This window comes from Netta rufina (genome assembly GCF_964035555.1).
Source record: "Netta rufina genome assembly, chromosome: 15".
NCBI classification, from domain to species: domain Eukaryota; kingdom Metazoa; phylum Chordata; class Aves; order Anseriformes; family Anatidae; genus Netta; species Netta rufina.
In genome coordinates, this window is record NC_140138.1 from 10,812,821 (window position 1) to 10,831,055 (window position 18,235).

General features: G+C 37.2%; 2 protein-coding genes across 4 annotated transcripts; one reads left to right on the forward strand and one right to left on the reverse strand.

Moving 5' to 3' along the window:
- The first annotated feature begins 4 nt into the window (after positions 1-4).
- Positions 5-18,133, forward strand: EIF2AK1 (eukaryotic translation initiation factor 2 alpha kinase 1). Of its 3 annotated transcripts, XM_084296205.1 has the most exons (15): positions 5-556; positions 1,012-1,170; positions 4,095-4,231; positions 5,006-5,037; positions 5,529-5,628; positions 6,188-6,268; positions 6,673-6,770; positions 7,917-7,970; positions 8,673-9,042; positions 9,311-9,422; positions 11,389-11,495; positions 16,293-16,413; positions 16,537-16,616; positions 17,121-17,354; positions 17,817-18,133. In XM_084296205.1, exons 1-15 carry the CDS (start codon positions 436-438, stop codon positions 17,937-17,939), a joined length of 1,929 nt encoding a protein of 642 aa, XP_084152331.1. In that variant the 5' UTR covers positions 5-435; the 3' UTR covers positions 17,940-18,133. The 3 variants fall into 3 exon arrangements, with proteins under 3 accessions (XP_084152331.1, XP_084152330.1, XP_084152332.1); XM_084296204.1 differs by lacking the exon at positions 17,817-18,133 and having other exon boundaries at positions 17,121-17,745; XM_084296206.1 differs by lacking the exons at positions 17,121-17,354; positions 17,817-18,133 and adding an exon at positions 16,957-17,112.
- On the reverse strand, positions 12,375-16,267 carry ANKRD61 (ankyrin repeat domain 61). Its single transcript, XM_084296210.1, has one exon. The coding sequence runs from the start codon at positions 13,255-13,257 to the stop codon at positions 12,445-12,447; it is 813 nt and encodes a 270-aa protein (XP_084152336.1). The 5' UTR covers positions 13,258-16,267; the 3' UTR covers positions 12,375-12,444.
- Positions 18,134-18,235: the final 102 nt, after the last annotated feature.

Genomic DNA, 18,235 nt, shown 5'->3' on the forward strand with positions numbered 1-18,235 from the left:
GAGAAGCGAGCTCCTCCGGGTCACACGGGGACCAGCACCGCCCCTGTGCCGCTGCCGGGAGCCGCTAGAGGGGGCTCGGCGACCCCCGGTCACGGCTCGGGGGGCGACGAAGGCGGCGGGGAGCCGGGGGATGCGGGCAGCCCGAGCCCGGCGGCGAGGTGAGGGGGCCCCGCTGCCGGCGGGGAGCCCCCCGATCCTCCCCGCGGGGCCGCAAGCCCAGCCCCTTCCTCGGCCGTAGCCTTCCCGCCCGGCTCTGCCTTCCGGGCTGTATTTACCTCGCTCCGATTTATCGCCCCCCCTCAATTAACGTTTTATTGCTCTACGCTCAAAGAGCGGCCATAAACCGCTGGCCCGGCCCCCGGGCCCGCCCACACGGAGGCGGCCGGGAAGGCGCCGTTGACCCGGGGTAAAAAGGCCCCGACCTCGGCACCGGGCATGTGGCGGGGCGAGGGACGCCCGGGGCGGCTGCCCGGGACCCCACCGAGGGCCGGGGCCCCCCACTCGCCGCCGCCCGCCATCGAGTTCCCTGAGGAGAGCCCGGAGCCGCGCTTCGACGGTAAGCGGGGCTGGGGGCCGTGAGGGGAGCCCCGGGGGCTGTGGGGAAGGAGGGGGGTGTCCCCGTTTCCCCCTCGTTTTCTGAGTTTTCGGTTCCCTGGGTGAGGAAGAGGTGAAATGGGCGCCCCGCTCCCTGCCCCTCAGCCCTGAGGAAGCGGCGGCCGCGCGGGGTGATGCAAGAGCGGGCAGGGCCGCGACCGCTGCGGGAGCTGGGCCGCCCCCGGGGAGCCTCGTCTTCTCCGGTTACTTTGTTATATAGGCACTTATAAAAATTAATTATAATTAGATTCCTAATTAGCAACTAAAGCTTCTTGCTGAGCAGCAGCTCACGCGCCTTTTTGTGAGCCAGGGTTGTGTTAAAGCTGTGGAAGGCAGGTGGGTATTTGTGTGTTTATTTTTTTGATAACTTGGAATATAATCAGTTCTAAATTCCTTCCTCCGGTTTTCCTTTTCCAGAATCAGATGTGCCAGCAGAACTGCGAGTTGCAAACGGGTCACAGAAGTTTGTAAACTTCACCTCGACCATCCAAAACCAGCTGCTGCTTGTGTCGCTGCTGGAGCATCTCTGCCACATGTACACGCACAACCCTGTTCATTCGAGGTGTTTGTTCCGAAGTTAGTAAGAGTAGTGCTTTCCTACTGCCATATATACCTGAATTTTCTGTGGAGGATTATAGTGGAATATCAGTAAAAAGCTGTAGGTCTTGTCTCATAAGGTGACAGGACTAGTTCTGAGAAGAGGCTGTATGCCCTGAATCAGCTTTAATGGGGGCTGAGGACCTGTCTTGTTTTTGAAAATAGTAAGCAAATGTTGTTGCTGATACAAGGAACAGACAGCTCTGTTTCACCTAAATCATGAGAGCTGCATCACAAGAAGGGTAGCAAGGCAATTTTTTTAAAAAGAGACTACACTTAGTGGAAATATTAAATATGATTTTAAAAACAGAGATAAATTGGGATTTACCATAAATATTTATAAAGAAATAGTTGTGACATAGTCTTCACTACATCTGTCAAATTATGTTCTGTGAAAATCATAGTAAATAGTTTTGGAAGTCTTCTTTTCTAGTAGAATCCTTTGACGTAATCCTGGACCTTGCATCTTAGGTGTGAGGTGTCTCTCCTGAAATCTAGCTTTTTGTAATATGGCGTATCCTAGGTATTTTTGTTTAATTAAGCATATGCGTACTGCATTTGAGAAACAATCTAAGCTTTTTTTCCTTATTCTATGTAATCATAGAAAACAAAACTAGCCAAAATATATTGCTTATGTTTGAAACTGTTTCCAGCATCCAGTAATGACAGACAACTGTCACTTTTTCATTCTTGAAGTATGATGTAGATGTTTGGCTCCAGGTCCTACTATATCTTTATCAAAAGCAAAAATACCTGTCAAAAACAAAAGAAGCACATTCCTTGTTTTAGAAGAGAAACACAGCAACAATGAAAAAGTAACTTTCCACAAGATGTATAGGTCGCCCTATATGGGCATGGTCAGCCTATACTGATATGCCCGATTTATGATACGAGATAAATTAAGGCATTTGAATTTTTAACCTGTGAATGTTAAACCTATATAGATTAAAACCTATGAAGTTAACCTGTAAAGGCTTATGTGGCCTAGACCTATAAAGGTCTAGTAGTAGACTAGACTAAATTGTCCAGCCTATACCTGTCTGCTTCATGATAGCTCAAGGAAAAGTAAAGAAACGATTATAAGGATTGGATCTTCACTGTTCTAAAAGCACAATTTACCTTAGAAAAGTAAAATCATTCTATACTGGTATCCATATCCACAATTAATTTATGGTAAATAAAAACAAAATATTTCTTAGAAACATTTGGATTGGAGGAAGGGATGCTTGATTTTAGAGCAGTAGAATCATTATACTTATTTACTTTATGGTATGTTAAATAGTAATTAGTGGGAAAAATATCTCTATAAAAACATAGACCTATTTTGAAATTCTGTATCTACCTATGTGGTAAAGGATTAGGTTGTCCTACACTATAGAATTATAGGCTGCCCTATACTGATATGTCATATCTACTCTATCATGTCAAAAATTAAAATAATTTTAAAAGAATTTGTTGAATTGGAGAGGAGGAAGAAAAAATGAATTGTGGGAACACTAAATTCCTACCTGATAGAAGTATTTCACCGTTAACCATATACTTATCTACTTACTGATATGTAAAATAATTATTAGAAACACTAAATTATCCAGAAGATGAGTCTAATCAGAACTTGCTTTCGCTGGTTCAGTCACAAGCACCCCGAGAGAGTGACCAAGGCTCTGTGTGTGTTTTCTAATAATTGACAGCAATGCCAGTAGGAAGAGTGGAAGCATCTTAGATTTATCTTGGAGGGTTTATTTAAGCTAACAAATGATTATTGAATACTTGAACGTTTCTCCATTCCCCTTATTGACCCAAGGGCCTTGGGTAAGATGTGGTTATTCCCATGTCCCCCCAGTGACCAGGGATCAGGTATAACACAGGCACCTTCCAAAGTATGGAGCTGCTTGATTTCCCTGTGTACTTCCATGGCAGATAACATTCCTCCATTGGTATAGTTTAAACTGTTTGCCCAAGTGGAATAAACCTGATTAATAAAAGAAATACGTATTGCAGTAATCATCTGTTCTGTGGTTTTGGTTGGTGTATTTATGTTGGCATGGGTGGATCCCAGCCCCCCCCCCCCCCCCCCCCCCACTTTTCTGCTGTATATGACTATGTCCATATGGATTGTATAGCAAAATTCCTGATTCCTTACAGGTTTGCTTCCAGTAAGTTTTATGTACATTAAAAGATAATGGGCTGATTTTGAAAAACCAATAATAAAAAATCATCTTAAAGAAATCTTACAAGCAAGTTTAAGACCTTGGAATGCAGAACCACAAAATGTTAGGGATTGGAAGGGACCTTGAAAGATCATCCCGTCCAGTCCCCCTGCCGGAACAGGAAACTCCTAAATCTTCTTCGTAGTATCTTTACAGCTGCACCCATCTCCAGTATTTGTTAGTTTTCTCTCTGCCACAGCAATGTTTAACTCAGACTGTGAAATATACAGTGCTTTGGCAGGGCTGATGCTTTGCTACAAGTACATGCACAGATGCGTGAGCTTGTGTGGGAATTAGAATGTCTTGACAATACCACTTTTTATTATAAACATATCCTCATACTTGTAAACATGCTTTGAATTTCTCTTTTTACTAAGCAAAATTAGTCTAGAGGTGACAAGTAAGTGAACGTGTGGATGTTTGTATAATTCACCTACTGAGGTGAGAAAAGAGGAGATGCCATGAAAGGCACGGCAAATGACTGCATTATGCAAACGGATTCCCCCAGAGCAGCTCTAGTTTGGTCCTAATTAGTTTTTATTGCTAAGAGTATGGGAAAGGGCATTAGAATAAGAGCGACTGAATGTTCAGTTTTTCAGACGTGCTATCTTTCAAATAAAGTTTTCTCATTTAAAAAACAGCTGCTTATTGGCAGGCTTTGTTTAATGTGACCTTTCTCTCTGTTCCTCTGTACAGTACTTCGTCAGGCTTTCACAAGAACAGGGTTGCTCTCCCCTTTTGCCTTCTGTGATGAATTTAGTACTGTAAGACTGCAGCATAATAGAGCCATTACTGAACTAATGAAAGCAGCTAATCGACAAGTACTTAATGGGGTAAGCTTTGTTAAATTTGTTTGGCAACCTCTGCATTAAGGAATTAACACATCATTGCATCCAAAGAAGCTTTTGTTTTGGGGTTCTTTTAGTATTGGATTGGATGTTTTCAATAATTATACAAAATAGTATTCCAGTTCTACCATTTCTGTTTGGGATGACACAATCTGGATTTACAGGTGCAAAACAATGCTTTTGAAGCCAGCAATATTTCATTCCTTATTAAATCCTATTTTTTTTTAAATGTGATTTTTTTTCCCTGTTAAACACAGGCAAGTTCTAAGTGTTCTATTGCTATGTTTTTTCTTTTTTTTTTTTCCAACAATAGGCTGGCATCCATTACAACTTTTAACTGTTCCAGTTGTTTGCGTTAACAACCTTGTTTATTATAATGGATTAATATTAATGGCGGGCATAATTTTATATACTGCATAATAGGCTTCAGGCTGAATGAGACCAGTTTGCTTATCTAGCTACTTCAACTAAGCTAGTTAATGTTGTCTTAAGCACATTTTAGAGCCTTCATTTTATCCTGTTTGCCAGCAGAACTTTGCAGGACAATAATCTCTCCAGTAAAGTGATGTTAGCAGATTACTGGCGGGATAATAATACTTTAATTTGGTGAAGCTCTCTGCAGAATGAAAGGCTATCTGTAACCTCATTTTCTTTTAGGGGCATAGTTTTAGTTACTGTTTTCATTTAGCTGTTTGTGCTGATGGCATGGTAGACCTATCACTCTGGCATGTTTTTATGTTGGATTTTGTTGTTTCACAGGAACTGGATAATGGAGATTCTCATGCAATTGGGTATGTATTCAAAGAATTTAAATGACATTTAACAACTCCTTCCCTGAAGTTCTGTGCTCCACTCTGAATTTAATTAATACTGCATTTCATGTTTCCTCTCTGAAACATAGAAAAAAATGATAATTTTTCCAAACTCTCTCAGAATGATCTGATGAAAATTCCTTTTTCAGTACAACTTTCATGGTTAGGGTGGCTGTATAAAAACAAATTTTTCAGGAATAAACTTAAATCATTTGAAAACTTACATTAACTTGGGGTATGGATGTGTAGCATGTAGCTAGCATGTAGCACAACCTCTTACCATAACTGCCGATGTGCATGCGGTTGCAGTCTCCTGGTTTTCAGTATGCAGTATTGCAATGCCAAATTATTCTTTTTCTCCTCTTTTTATAATGTAGATAGCATTTTTAGATTGTCTGTACCTGTAGCATATATAATACCTTCCTTAAAAGTTTCAATTTAGTTTAATGCAGCCTAACTTTTTCAAATAGGGATAAAGAAGTTCTATTGGAAGCACAGACTTCACGATACTTGAATGAATTTGATGAGATTGCAAGACTAGGAAAAGGAGGATATGGTCAAGTATTCAAGGTATTCTTTACTTTCCATGTATAATTTACCAGTTTACAGCTAGTTCTTCTTTCAAATTTAGATTTGCCGTTTAATCTGCATATCCCAATGTTCCAGTTGTGGCTGCTTGAAAAGAAAGCAACCTTAATTTGTATGTAAATTGTTCAACCTAATCTTGAATTGTAGTGAACACTTGTAGTATATAGCCAGCCTAAAGCTCCCCATGTGGTATGGTGCCATATATAAATGACCGTTGTGGTCTCTCAGATTTGTTGAGAACCTGATCGAGCAGTTTTTGGTACCTATCAGCTTTTTTTTAACTGATGGAAAGACAGACGTAGAGATATGTATTTCAGAAAGATTGGATTAGATGTTTGAAGGCCTGAAATATAGTAAAAATATAATATTCTCATTGTAGATAGCTAGGGCCTCATCCCGTTTTCCTTCTGATACAAGTGAGAGGTTATTCAAATAGAGTGCAGAAACTAATTACTAGAAAATGGTTGGTTCTAAAGGATTTAATAACTCATTAGTCTAAACACATTAAGATCTAATTTTGTCATATTACAATTGTTTTCAGGTCAGAAACAAGTTAGATGGTCAGTTCTATGCTATTAAAAAAATCAATATTAAGAAGGCTACAAGAAGAGATTGCATGAAGGTATCATTTATCCTGGTTTGTCTCTGTTCTAACTCTGTGTCTCCTCTAACTGATTTCAATTTAATTTAGTAATGCAGTTAATATTTCTCAAAACATCAAAAATATTAATATAATTTGTTATACATTTAGTAGTGTGTGTTTCCAAAGACTTGACCCTATCAGTACCTAGTAGAAAAAAGTAATTAAGAGGTGTTTAAGTCCATTAATAGTAGTATATTAATTTGAATTTGGTCATCTCTTCAAATATAAAAATCTTAATTTGTTTTAAAGCTTCCAAATCTCCTCAGTTTTTGTAATAATTTTATCTATTTTTTTTTCTATTAGAAACTATTTTTTTGTTACCATTTAGGTTTACTAAGCACTCAGAGTAAAGAACACAGACTGTTTCTTCTTGGTCCTGTTAGGTACTACGAGAAGTTAAAGTGCTGGCTGGGCTGCAGCATCCTAATATCGTGGGCTATCACACTGCTTGGATGGAACATGTTCAAACTTTATGCCCAAAAGGAAAGTACAGCATATTGTGCAATTCTTGCATCCTATGTATAACCTTCATACTATTATTTGCAGGACAGTACTTCTGTGATAAAATACCTGTGTTTTTTCCTCCTCAAAACACCACCAACAAAGCAAACTAAAGATGACCACCAGGTCTTTATGTCCCTATGTGCCCTTCAGTTTTGCTTGTGTTATTTGATGAATAACAAATGATGATAATGATAAATTTGGAAGTGTGGAAATACTAGCTTCTCTTCTGGTAGTATTTGAGGAGGATTTTAAAGCTGGGTGAATTTCAGTGAAATGCAATGAAAACCTCTTAATGTTAACTAGTGAGTTAACAAGGAGAAGAATGAATACTTGGGAATTAACCATTTCAGCTACCATGAGAAAAGGGGTGAATAGGAGGAAAAAAAAAAAAAAAAAGCTTGTTAGGTAAGAGACTGCAAATACTTCAATGGGAAGGGAAAAAAATAAAAACTTATTTTGCTTTCTGCAGGAGAGTTTTTAAATTTGACAAATTGGGATTCATAGTTCTGCAGTGATAGAGAAATCTGTTTTGTTTTGTTTTGTTTTGTGTGTGGGCATCAGCTATTATCTGTAGCTGTTGAAAATTCTTCTACTTTTATGTTCATTTTACACATTCTTCCCTGGTGACCTTTCCTCCCCCTCTTTTTTTTTTTCCCAGTTTCTCTATTCTCAGCTCTTCCCACACTTTGTCCTTTGGTCCTTTTCAAACCCTAATCTGTTGGTCACTTTTCTTTTTCATTCTCTTCCGGAAAGCCTTTAGCAGTTAAATCTTTTGATCCTCCCTTAGTGGGAGGTTTGCTTATCCTCTATATGACCTTATTGCCTTCCAAGTCAGTGGACTGATGCCCAGTCCACCTTTTGAAGTGAAATCTGGGTGAATGTAAGGAAACCCAGTACAACATTTTCAGTGATTGTTTATAACATTTATTTTCCTTTCCTATAAAGAAGAATGAAAAACAAATTACTGAGGTTGTTAGTAGACTAAGAGATGGCTTTCGCATTAGCAGAGGGAGAGATCTGCAGATAATGAAGTTCAGTAAGATGGTACAGATTAAATGTTAATTTGTAGTACTCATCTGCATGTTTTGTTTTGTAAAATACCATATTTATCTTTTCATCCAATAGATAAGACAATATTGAAGTTGCAGTCGTTATCTTTGGAGCAAGAGAGTGGCAAGTAAGTATTATACATCTCAATAATAACATTAATTTGTCTTTAACAGAAAGACTTCCTTTTTTTTTTTTTTAAAGTAACAATAAAACAGTACAGAATTCAGCATGTATCTCACAAGTGCATTTTATTTCCAAACTGTAACAAAGAGTAAGTGTTAGTTATCCTTGTCATTGTTTCTCTTCTGGTTGTGTGAGCTGGAGAATGTTGCTGGATACTCCCTCCTTTCTTCAGTCCCTCAATTTCAGTGTCTGAGTGTTGAACTGAGCTTCAGGTTTACTTCAAAAGTTCTGTACTGACACTGATTTATACTGTGAAGTCTTATTAGAGCAAAGTGGCCTTTTGTTTCTCAGAAGTATTGATTAGCCCTTTTCATAAAGAGACCGAGTCCAATGAGGTGTCTTATAGTGTAACTTCCTAACTCAGAAGGAATGGATCATCATACTTCTGCCCAGTAAATGCTGTGACCCAGGACTGTGTGTACCTATGAGCTGTCTGGGTCAGCTATCAAAAAATCTGTGCAGAGGGAAGATATAAAAGGCTAGAACCTACACTGCCAGTTACATAATGTTTTATGCAGGGAAGCAGTTGAACTTTTACTCTGGAATGCAGTTCACAATAAAAAATAAAGTTTTCGGAATGGTGTTATCACAAACAGATGGCATAAAACTGTACATATTTTGATTTCCCTCCCTTTATCCTTTTCAGTAATCACTGTCGCATTCAGAGCGTGGGAAGTGGTAGTTCAATTATCTTTGCTGACCTTACTTCACAAGAAGATAAGTCCCATGACAGTACCTGTCTTAGAAATCTGGATAGTGAATCAGTGCAGAACATGGATGTAAAGAATGATTTTACTAACAGCAATAGTAAAGAATGCATGAAACCAAATGGATGTGAATTCCCCCTAGAAGTACAAGAAGACTCTGTAAGTAATGTTGACAGTGGGTCAACTGATTTTAAAAATCATTCACCACATGGACCTCATTGTAGTCTGGATCTAGATGTTAGCACTGAAAGTAAGTCCAGCACTGAAGAATGCTCCAAGAACGATGTAGCTCTCTGTGGAGGGTTTGAGGTAAATGCCTTTCTCTTTAAATACTTTTAGCTACTGTCTGGTTTAATGATGACTATAAAGTAGAATTTGGTAAACACGAAAATGATTTATAATGATAAATTTAAAAAAGAAAATGACTGCTAAAAGAACCAAAATTATAGAAAAGTTTTACTTGTAACATATTTATGTCTAAAATAAATTTATTTTTTATTACTTTTTAGAGAAAATAAGTAAGGAAATACTGTTCATATTACGCTGGAAGAATCATAGACTGTTATTTTTCTGTTAGGTGGAGTATCGTTTGATGCTTCATATACAGATGCAACTTTGTGAACTATCCTTATGGGATTGGATTGTTGACCGTAATAAAAAATACAGTGAGAGAACGGAGGAAACTGCCAGTAAGATTCATCACTGTTTTTAAAATTTACATATCATAAAGTTAATATTTATTTTGTCTTAATTGAAAGTCTATTTACATGATTTAATGTTTTAATTCAGCAGTTTGTAATATGGATATTCTTAAATTATTTATTCATTTCATCTAGTAGCTGCTAGTATTGAGCCTTTAATGTTATGTGTTGGTAAAAGAGGTTTGAGTTCATGAGTTTTAGACAACTCATCAAAGAAGAGTGAATGTATGCCTGAGGCATAGTTGTTACCTGGAGAGATCTGTGCGTGGACACTACTACTTGTTTGGAATATAATTTTTTAATGAGAGAATTTGCTCTTTCTCAGTGAGCTGTTTAAATAATTGAATTTTTACTTTAGTAGCAGTCTAGCTGCTACAAAACAGAGCTCCACACAGGCTAATTTATCTGCTGGGGAAAACATAAATACATGTACATCTTCTGTTCTAGACAAGTTAAAACATACTTAAAAGCTTTCAAGTTTGTTCTTAAAGCTAATTGCCATTGGTCTAAAAAAAACTAACATTTAATCTTAGTTTAATCACTATTAAGGTAAATCTGTTTTCCATTTAGTAATGGAATGAGGTTTAGCAGCTAACTATTTTTCCCCATCAGCTGACTTTCCCTGATGTCTCCTGTAATCATGGTCTTTATAGCTTTTATAGGCTTAAGAGTTGACATTTCTCTTCTAGGAATGACAGAATTGCTAGGGCATTTGGCCTTGCAAAATGCCATTTTCACAAACTTTCCACAAGCAACAGGAGAAAAAGAGTGAATGCTATGGGTTAGAAATTAAGAAATAGAAGCCCAAGTGAGAGAAAACGATGAGTGTTCAAAGTAGCAGCAGATGTTAGATCTGGGTCATTAAAGTAGGAAGTCAATGCAGTTTAATAAAATAATAGTTTTGGAAATGGTAAAAACAAAACAAAACAAAAAAAAAAAAACAACAACGTTGTTAAGTTTATGTAGGACAAGAGCAGACAGAGAAGGTTTGGGAATTTCAGAGGGAAGCACAACTGCAGAAAGATCCAAAAAGGAATGTTGCAATTTAATACAGACATCATACCATTGTGCAAAGTATTATGATTTTATTCAGAACTGTATTTTTTGTTCCAATCTATGAGTTGCATGGAAGTGAAGAGTTAAGGAAAAAACAGTAGAAAGGGATTAAAGGAACAACAAATTTTTTGAATGAAAGCAGAAACCATGGGAAGTAGTAAGAAAGAAGAGATGTGGGAGTGGAACAAAAGGTGCACAGTGAAGAGTAATCAGATGTCAGTCATCTCTGATGCTGTGGTCAGGCAGATAACAATAAAAAAAAATCCATCAATGTTTCACAGCATTTAAGTCCATCGATGTTTCACAGCATTTAAGAGATTGTCATGTGTTTTCCTTGATTTTCAGACTCCATCATTTATGTTATAAGGAAGACAATAACCTGTTTTTCTTTTCATTTTCATATACCATTCTGATCCTCTTATCGAGTGATAAGAATATCATTGGTTTGTTTTTAATGCAGTTCATGGCTCTCTTAATCCAGAACAAATAAGCACAGTTTTACAAACGTTTTAATTAATATATGGAAACCACAACTGCCAGTCATTACTGGGGCCTAGGAGAATTTAAATCAGAGTCAAATATACACACAGTGAGGATACTTTGGAGTCTGTAATGGTTACATTTTTAATCTAATAACTATGGTGGGGTTTGGACAAATCTTTTCATGCAGATGCATTCATGTCCCATGAACTGTTGCCTTCTGAATTTTGATCTGAGTAACTTTCTACTGTTTCAAAACACTCTCTTAGGAGAAGTATGGGAAATTTCATTCTTTAAGCTGTGTTCATTCTATTCTTTTTTTTTCATAAATAAACTAATTTCAACAAGACATAGTATCATAAACTAAAATAAGTCAGCAAAATTAGCTGAAATAATACAGATTTTAAATTCTTTTAAGGTCCATACCATCTTGTGGATGTCAACTGGACAATGAAAATTTTTCAGGAGCTATTAGAAGGAGTATGCTATATCCACAGCATGGGAGTGATGCATCGAGACATTAAAGTAAGTTCATTGAATTATCACTTGAGGTTAAAGAAAACAAAGATAGCTTACATCATGGGAGGATGAAAGCAACTTCATGGTTAATTTGAGAGGACCTGGGCTCTTAAGAATTTAGCTATATTATATATGAAAAATGAATTGTCTCCTTTATACCATTACTGTGTTTCCTTACTATATTTCTGAATTACTTAAATTCTGATTAAGCTCTGGAAATGCCTTCTAGTTTGTGAAGCCCTTGTCTTGTCCTAAACAGGGATGGACAGATTAGTTTTATTTGTTCCTTCCTTAAACAGGTAGGAGCTAAATTACCTAAAAAGCAGTCTTTTAGGTAACTATAAAAATAAGCAAAGACCTTTGAGTGCTCCTCAATTTGCTAACAGCAAATCAGTTAGCTTTCGAAAATAAGTTCTAATTGTAGTTATTACATGCTTACTTTTTGATAATTTTTTCCTCAGTTGCAAATAACTGCTGTCTTTTAAAATGGTTGTTATCAAATGTAAGGGACTGAAATTGTAGGTGACTACAGTGAAAGAATGAAAAGTTTGTTTTCGTTCATGTTAAATGTAGTTAAGATCAGACTTAGAAAAATACACTTTGAATGGATTAGAATAGATGCCCATTTTATGTTCCTCTGTAGTTTTTTGGAATGCTAATCGTAACAGTTTTGACTTGCTGAATTAAATGTGAAACATAGGTAGAATACATCTTGTCGTGTCCCCCTCCCCCCAGCTTAAACTCATGGAATTGATTATCAGTGATGTGAATGTGTATTCTACGCTGCTTCCTTCAAAGGTTCTCTGCACCTGAGGTGACACCTGTATGAGGAAATTATTGTAAACCTTATCTTAGTTACTAAAACTCCACATAAGAAAACGTGGAATGATGTAAAAACACACAAGATTAATCTTCATTCTGGATCAATTTTAATTTTCTATGGGCTGTTTCTGGGTTAACAGTTTTTCAGTTTGCTTTCCTGTTTAGCGTCGTCATGGCTGTATTTTCCAAACTCCTGGTAGCTGTATAAAGAATTCCATACAGTTACTGGAAGCTTATTTTTGAGCCAGTGCTTGTTGTTTTCACCATAGATTCTTCTAGCAGTGATTTTGCAGATATCCTGCAGGGACAGTAATTTCTGTGATAATGTTAAAAGGAAGTCTTTCAATGCTTGGAATTCCGGGAGCAGAAGTCCAGTGGGTAGTTGTCCTTGATTATCTGTTAGCTTCAGTGGATAGGAGAATCCCAGCAACTTGTTCAACAGTGCTGTATCTTTCAAATTTGGTCTGCGCTGAAGAAATGAGAAGAGTGGAGATTGTCCATCTCTTGTTAAAGTGTTCATGTCTGCCTTATACTCTAACAGGAGGTCAACTATTTCCTTTCTGCCACCTGAGCAGGCTTCGTGAATAGCTGTTCGTCCTTCACGATCTTGGATATTTACGCTGGCTCCGTTACTTAACAGTAAATGGATGCAATCTGTGTTGACACCTAAAATTCTGCTTGCTTTAGATGATGCTGCACACACTGCAATGTGAAGGGCAGTTCTCCCACAAGTTGGAATAGCAGAATTAATATTTGCTCCACGTGCGATTAAAGCTACCATTTCCTCAGTGTTTAGTGATCCTGCAGCTATGTGAAGAGGTGTCCAGCCAGACTTGGCTGTGTCCTTTATGTTGAGACAATACTCAAAAAGAATGCGTATAGGTGGGAAGGCATCATCAGACTGCTGGCCTGAATGTAGCAGATGGTCGTGTTTGTAATTACTCATTTCAGGATCTATCTATGTATTACAGTGTGCAAGATACAGAGACACTTTTTTGTATTATGCTGTCAGGTTTGCTGATCTCTCTCTGAAATTAGCCTGAAGTGGATCTCCCAGCTCTATAAGTACTAGGCAAATTTAGTACGAGATGAAATGTTGTGTAGCCTCTTGTTATTTCTGTAATATAAAACAGAGTTTCATTTTTTTTATTTTTATTTAAAATACTTTTGGACTGGTAGGGCATAGCATCATAACAGGTTGCAAAAATGTTAGTTGTCAGAATAAATCTTACGGGTTGCTATGACCTAACAGAAGTTAGGTCATTAATTCATTTTTGCTAACCACAGCTTCTGTGTGCCCAGCAGGAATGCATAAAATGATGTTATGCCTTGAGTTCCTCTATTTCCCAATTTTATAGGATGATAAATGAGTCATCGTAGTTCAGCTTCAGGTCACTGAAGCTCATAGAAGAAGCATAAGCAGGCAGAACCATCATGTCTGTGATACAGTGCTTGGGCTTCGGGACGTGTGGATTACAGCTTGTTATAGGTCAGTTCTGTCATCAGATTTGGGTTGTAAATCAACAAAATTTAGCAGCTTCTTGGACAGATTTGCTATAGATGGCTTCATCAGCTAGTGACTAGTTCTTGTCTCTTCTCTATTTTCAGCTTAGAAAATGTCATTAAAAAAATCTATGGTAACAAGGCAGTTTTCAGCATAAGAAGTGTATTCGACAATGATATGACTCTGAGTCAACAGATACTACCTCTAGTTATAGTTTCTGTTTATATTAATTACTGAGTAGTGTGTTCTACTCACTTTTTCAATCCCATGCATGATTTACTAGATGTTTTAAACCTAACAGTTTGTCTTGTGCTTTTTATTTAGTGGTTCCTTGAATGGAAGCCATTCCAAATTTTCAGCGTTCATGTGAACCATCTCTGCACATTTTTCCAGCTCTATGTGCTTTTTGAGATGGGAGGCTCAGAACTGTAGACGGTACTGAAGATGGCAGCATATTAATTCATGTAGTATCATATGATGTCTTCTTCCTTATATCCCCCCTTAGTTGGTAATGTACAATTTGCTTTATAGACTGCTGATGAACATCAATTTGCCATTTTAGGAGTTGTCAGTTACCACTCTTGAGCGGTAACAGTCAGCTCGCAGACAGTTGTTGCCCATATAAAATTGGATTGCTTTTTCTTTCATTTACATTTTAATGCTTATTTGCACTGAATTCCTTTCGTCATTGTACTTCCTGCCTGTTAAGAATCACAAGATCCTTCTACAGTTGTTTGCATTCAGACCTTGTCATTATTTCACTGAATAATACAGTATAGTCGGTAAACTTTGTCATCTCACCACTCTCACTCCTTTTTCTAAATCATTTACAAATATGTTGTTCAGCATAGTTCCCAGCACAAATTCATAAAAAATCAGTTGATAGTATCTTTCACCTTGAAAGCTGACTATTTATTGTTTCTTTTAAGTCTTTAAGCTAGTTACTTATCTGGGGGGACCTTCCCTCTAACTTCACTACAGTTGAGTTCAATGAGGGTCTGGACAAATATCTTTCTGAAATTAATGTAAATGAGTTCAGCTGGATTGCTGTTAACTAGAGGCCCAATGACTCCTTCAAAGAAATGTGAGATGTGGAAGGCACCTCTTGTGATCTGTTGGAGATACATAGTCCATTTTCCCCAGAGTAATACTTACGCCTGCAAATCCTGTGACTTCAATTTTACTAAGATTTAGGAGTCTGTTTTCATTAGAAGCCACAGCCATTAAATGTCTTTTTAATGATTTTTTTTTTTCATTAGAAAAAAAAAGTGGGATTTCTTAAATCTACAAGATTCTTTAAACACAAATTATAATCCCGATCAAATGGTTACCTGGAGGGAGAGCAGGTCTATGAGTTAAGGGTCCTCCCCAGGCAGTCACTGTTTCACTGACAGGGTGATATTAGGGCTTTAAGTGTTGTCGTCTTCCATTATTACTTCATATAGTTCTTCACAGTGCTTCCTCTGTTCCCAGGAGAACGGAGGAAATGTAGAGTGGCAGGTCTCTCTACTGTCTCTCTTGATCACGTTACTTGTAGATTTTGTAATGAAAATCCATAATCAGAAATAAAAGATTGGGAATCTATCGCTTGAGCACCATCATTGTTTGTGATGTTGCGGGATGTCTAGTTTGAGAGTAGCTTTGAAGTAACCTCACTATTCAGTGCAAGATTTTAAACATACTATAAAAGCAGCGAAAGTTTAAGAATGGAAAAAGGTTTCTGTTCCCTTTGTTTTCTTGCCAGTGTTCATTTTATTTAGTAGGAAAAAAATCTTTACTAAGCAACACTGTTTTCATTTATCATAGAAATGTACCTAAGTTCAGAAATTTTGTGCTGCAGAGACTAAGTAAAAACTTTACTTTGATATTATGTTTTCTTTCATGTGGCAAGTATTTCTTTTTCCTAGACACAGAGCACTAACATGCCTGCTTAGTGGTTATACAGCCAAAACGCACAGATAAAACTATTTCAGTTTTTCCACAGTCAGCGTTCCCTACTTAGCAGCCTCTCAGCACTTACTTTCTTAGCAACTTTCCTGGAACAAAGTAGCACATTGCAGCTGTGCTTGTCATACAGAAAAGTATGTTTGTTTTATGCTATGCCTTGCTCAAAGATCTCAGTCCTTCCTGCTATGTTAGTTGGTCTAATTTGCCGTGCATTCTTGCCTGTTAAGATTACTGTTCTGCAAATTTCCGTTTCCAGCTGAGAAGAAAAAAGTACTTTGTCTTTTCACTAAATCTTTGTTTTTCCTGTTTTGCTTTCTTTACTTTTCCCTAGATCCTTCATGTGTGGTCTTTGCAAACAGTGCTTGTTAACACACAATTTGATAGTCCATGGCTACTTTTTCTATCTCACTAACAGAAGTATTAAATAATCACTATATTACCCCTCTGAATGGATGTTACAGATTGTGAAACAGCTGAATACATCATAATCCTTTGTATAGGTTTGTGTAAGACTTTCTCTCATTTTATAGCCCAGAAATATCTTTCTACATGGATCAGATCGTTGTGTTAAAATAGGAGATTTTGGATTAGCATGCAAAGACCTCCTTTCGGATGATGTAGATCAGTGGTTTCACACAGAACGGATAAATGGTAAGAGCAGAAATCTTTGTAGGTTTCAGTATTTAAGTTTCTATTATGTTAAAAATGTTAATACTAAATTCTAAAGTAAAATGGTAACCATATCTGAGTTAAGTCTAAACTGACTTTTTAAAGGTCTGACACATACTTCAGGTGTGGGGACTTGCCTGTATGCCTCACCAGAACAACTGCAGGGATCTGACTATGATTTCAAGGTAGGGATTTTTTTTTCTATGAAGCCAATTAAATTCTGTTAAATATTACCTAATTAGGCACTGATATTCAGATTGTCTAATGTTACACCTTGTGTCTATCTGTGGAACCTGAAATGTAATTTTTCAAAAATTATGTTTAATTTTAATAGTACAATTCGTCTGAAAAAGTCTTACGGTGAAATTACTAATTTCTGTAAGACGTACTTAGAATAGAGTATAGGAATAAAACAAGCCCCTCACCTGTGCATCATAGCTGGTAAACATCTCTTCTACCATTACTCCATTTTCTTGCTGAAACAAATTTCAACTAAGCTGCTAAATGCAAAATTTGCATTTCTAGGGTCATCTTGAAGAACCTGTGTAATTTGAATTTGAGTTGCTTTAACAGTGCCATGGAACTTCATTACAAAACCTTTTCGTACTGTGAAACTTAGGTGAGCAGAAATCTAGTAAGTCATTTAAAATAAGGATTATCTCAGAACTTTTTCTTCATCCCTTTTCCAGTCAGACATGTATAGCTTGGGTGTTATCCTGTTCGAACTCTTCCAGCCATTCGGAACAGAAATGGAAAGAGCAGAAGTTCTCACACATTTAAGGAATGGCCACATTCCTCATACTTTCTACAAAAAATGGCCTGTTCAAGCCAAGTATGTTAAGCTTCTCACCAGTCAGGTATCTACAGAAAGACCAACTGCTGCTCAGCTTCGTGAAAGTGAACTATTTCATACCACAGAACATGTAAGTTATGCCAATAACCTCAGCCTTTGCCAGGATAAAGAAATACAGAAAGAAAAGTGCTTTATAATGATCCCCTTACTTCCCTGCCTCTACTGTGCCTGTATTTATTTCTTTTCAAATAACTTAAAAGGACTGCGTCAATGATTTTATTTTTTCCCCCCAATAATATTTAGGCCTCTCTTTCTGGTCATTAGGTAAACGTAATTTAATTAAGACTGGACACTTGATTTACATACCACTTGAGATAAGTGTCGTAAGTTTCTGAAGCTTTCTGTCAGCTCTCAGAATTTATTTTCCCTTTCCTTGAGCCAGGTTTTTTTCAATTTGTAATATCAAATACCCCTAATACCTGGGGTGTTGCAGAATGAATCTTGTTCATAATCCAGTACAGACACACAAATAAAGTAGTAAGGCTTTATGCTTGCCTGTATATAAATGACCTAACCTGACTCTTACTTTCAGGTTATTTATAATCTACAGCAGAAGTTGAGACAGCAAGAGGAAGAAATAGAAAAATTGAAAGAGAAATTAAGACGCCTTTCTAATGAACAAAATGAACCTATGAGCCTAGGTTCTCCAGTTTAAGCACAGGAAGAACAAAACTATTGTACATTAAGTTATATAAAACTTTTTTTACATAAAATATTTCAATGCATTTTGATTGTCCTGTCAGTTCTTGAAAGGCCTTCATTGTTTTGCTAAGGCAAATCTCCCATCAACAGAAAGGAGTCCAAGTTAACCTGTACGGGGGTTTCTGGGGTACAGCGAAAGAATTAACTAAAAATACAAAACAAGAGCTGGTATTTGCAGAGGACAACTTTAGATAACTCTCGTTCAATAAACAAACATGCTTGTTACACATGGGTTACAAAGAAGGAAGA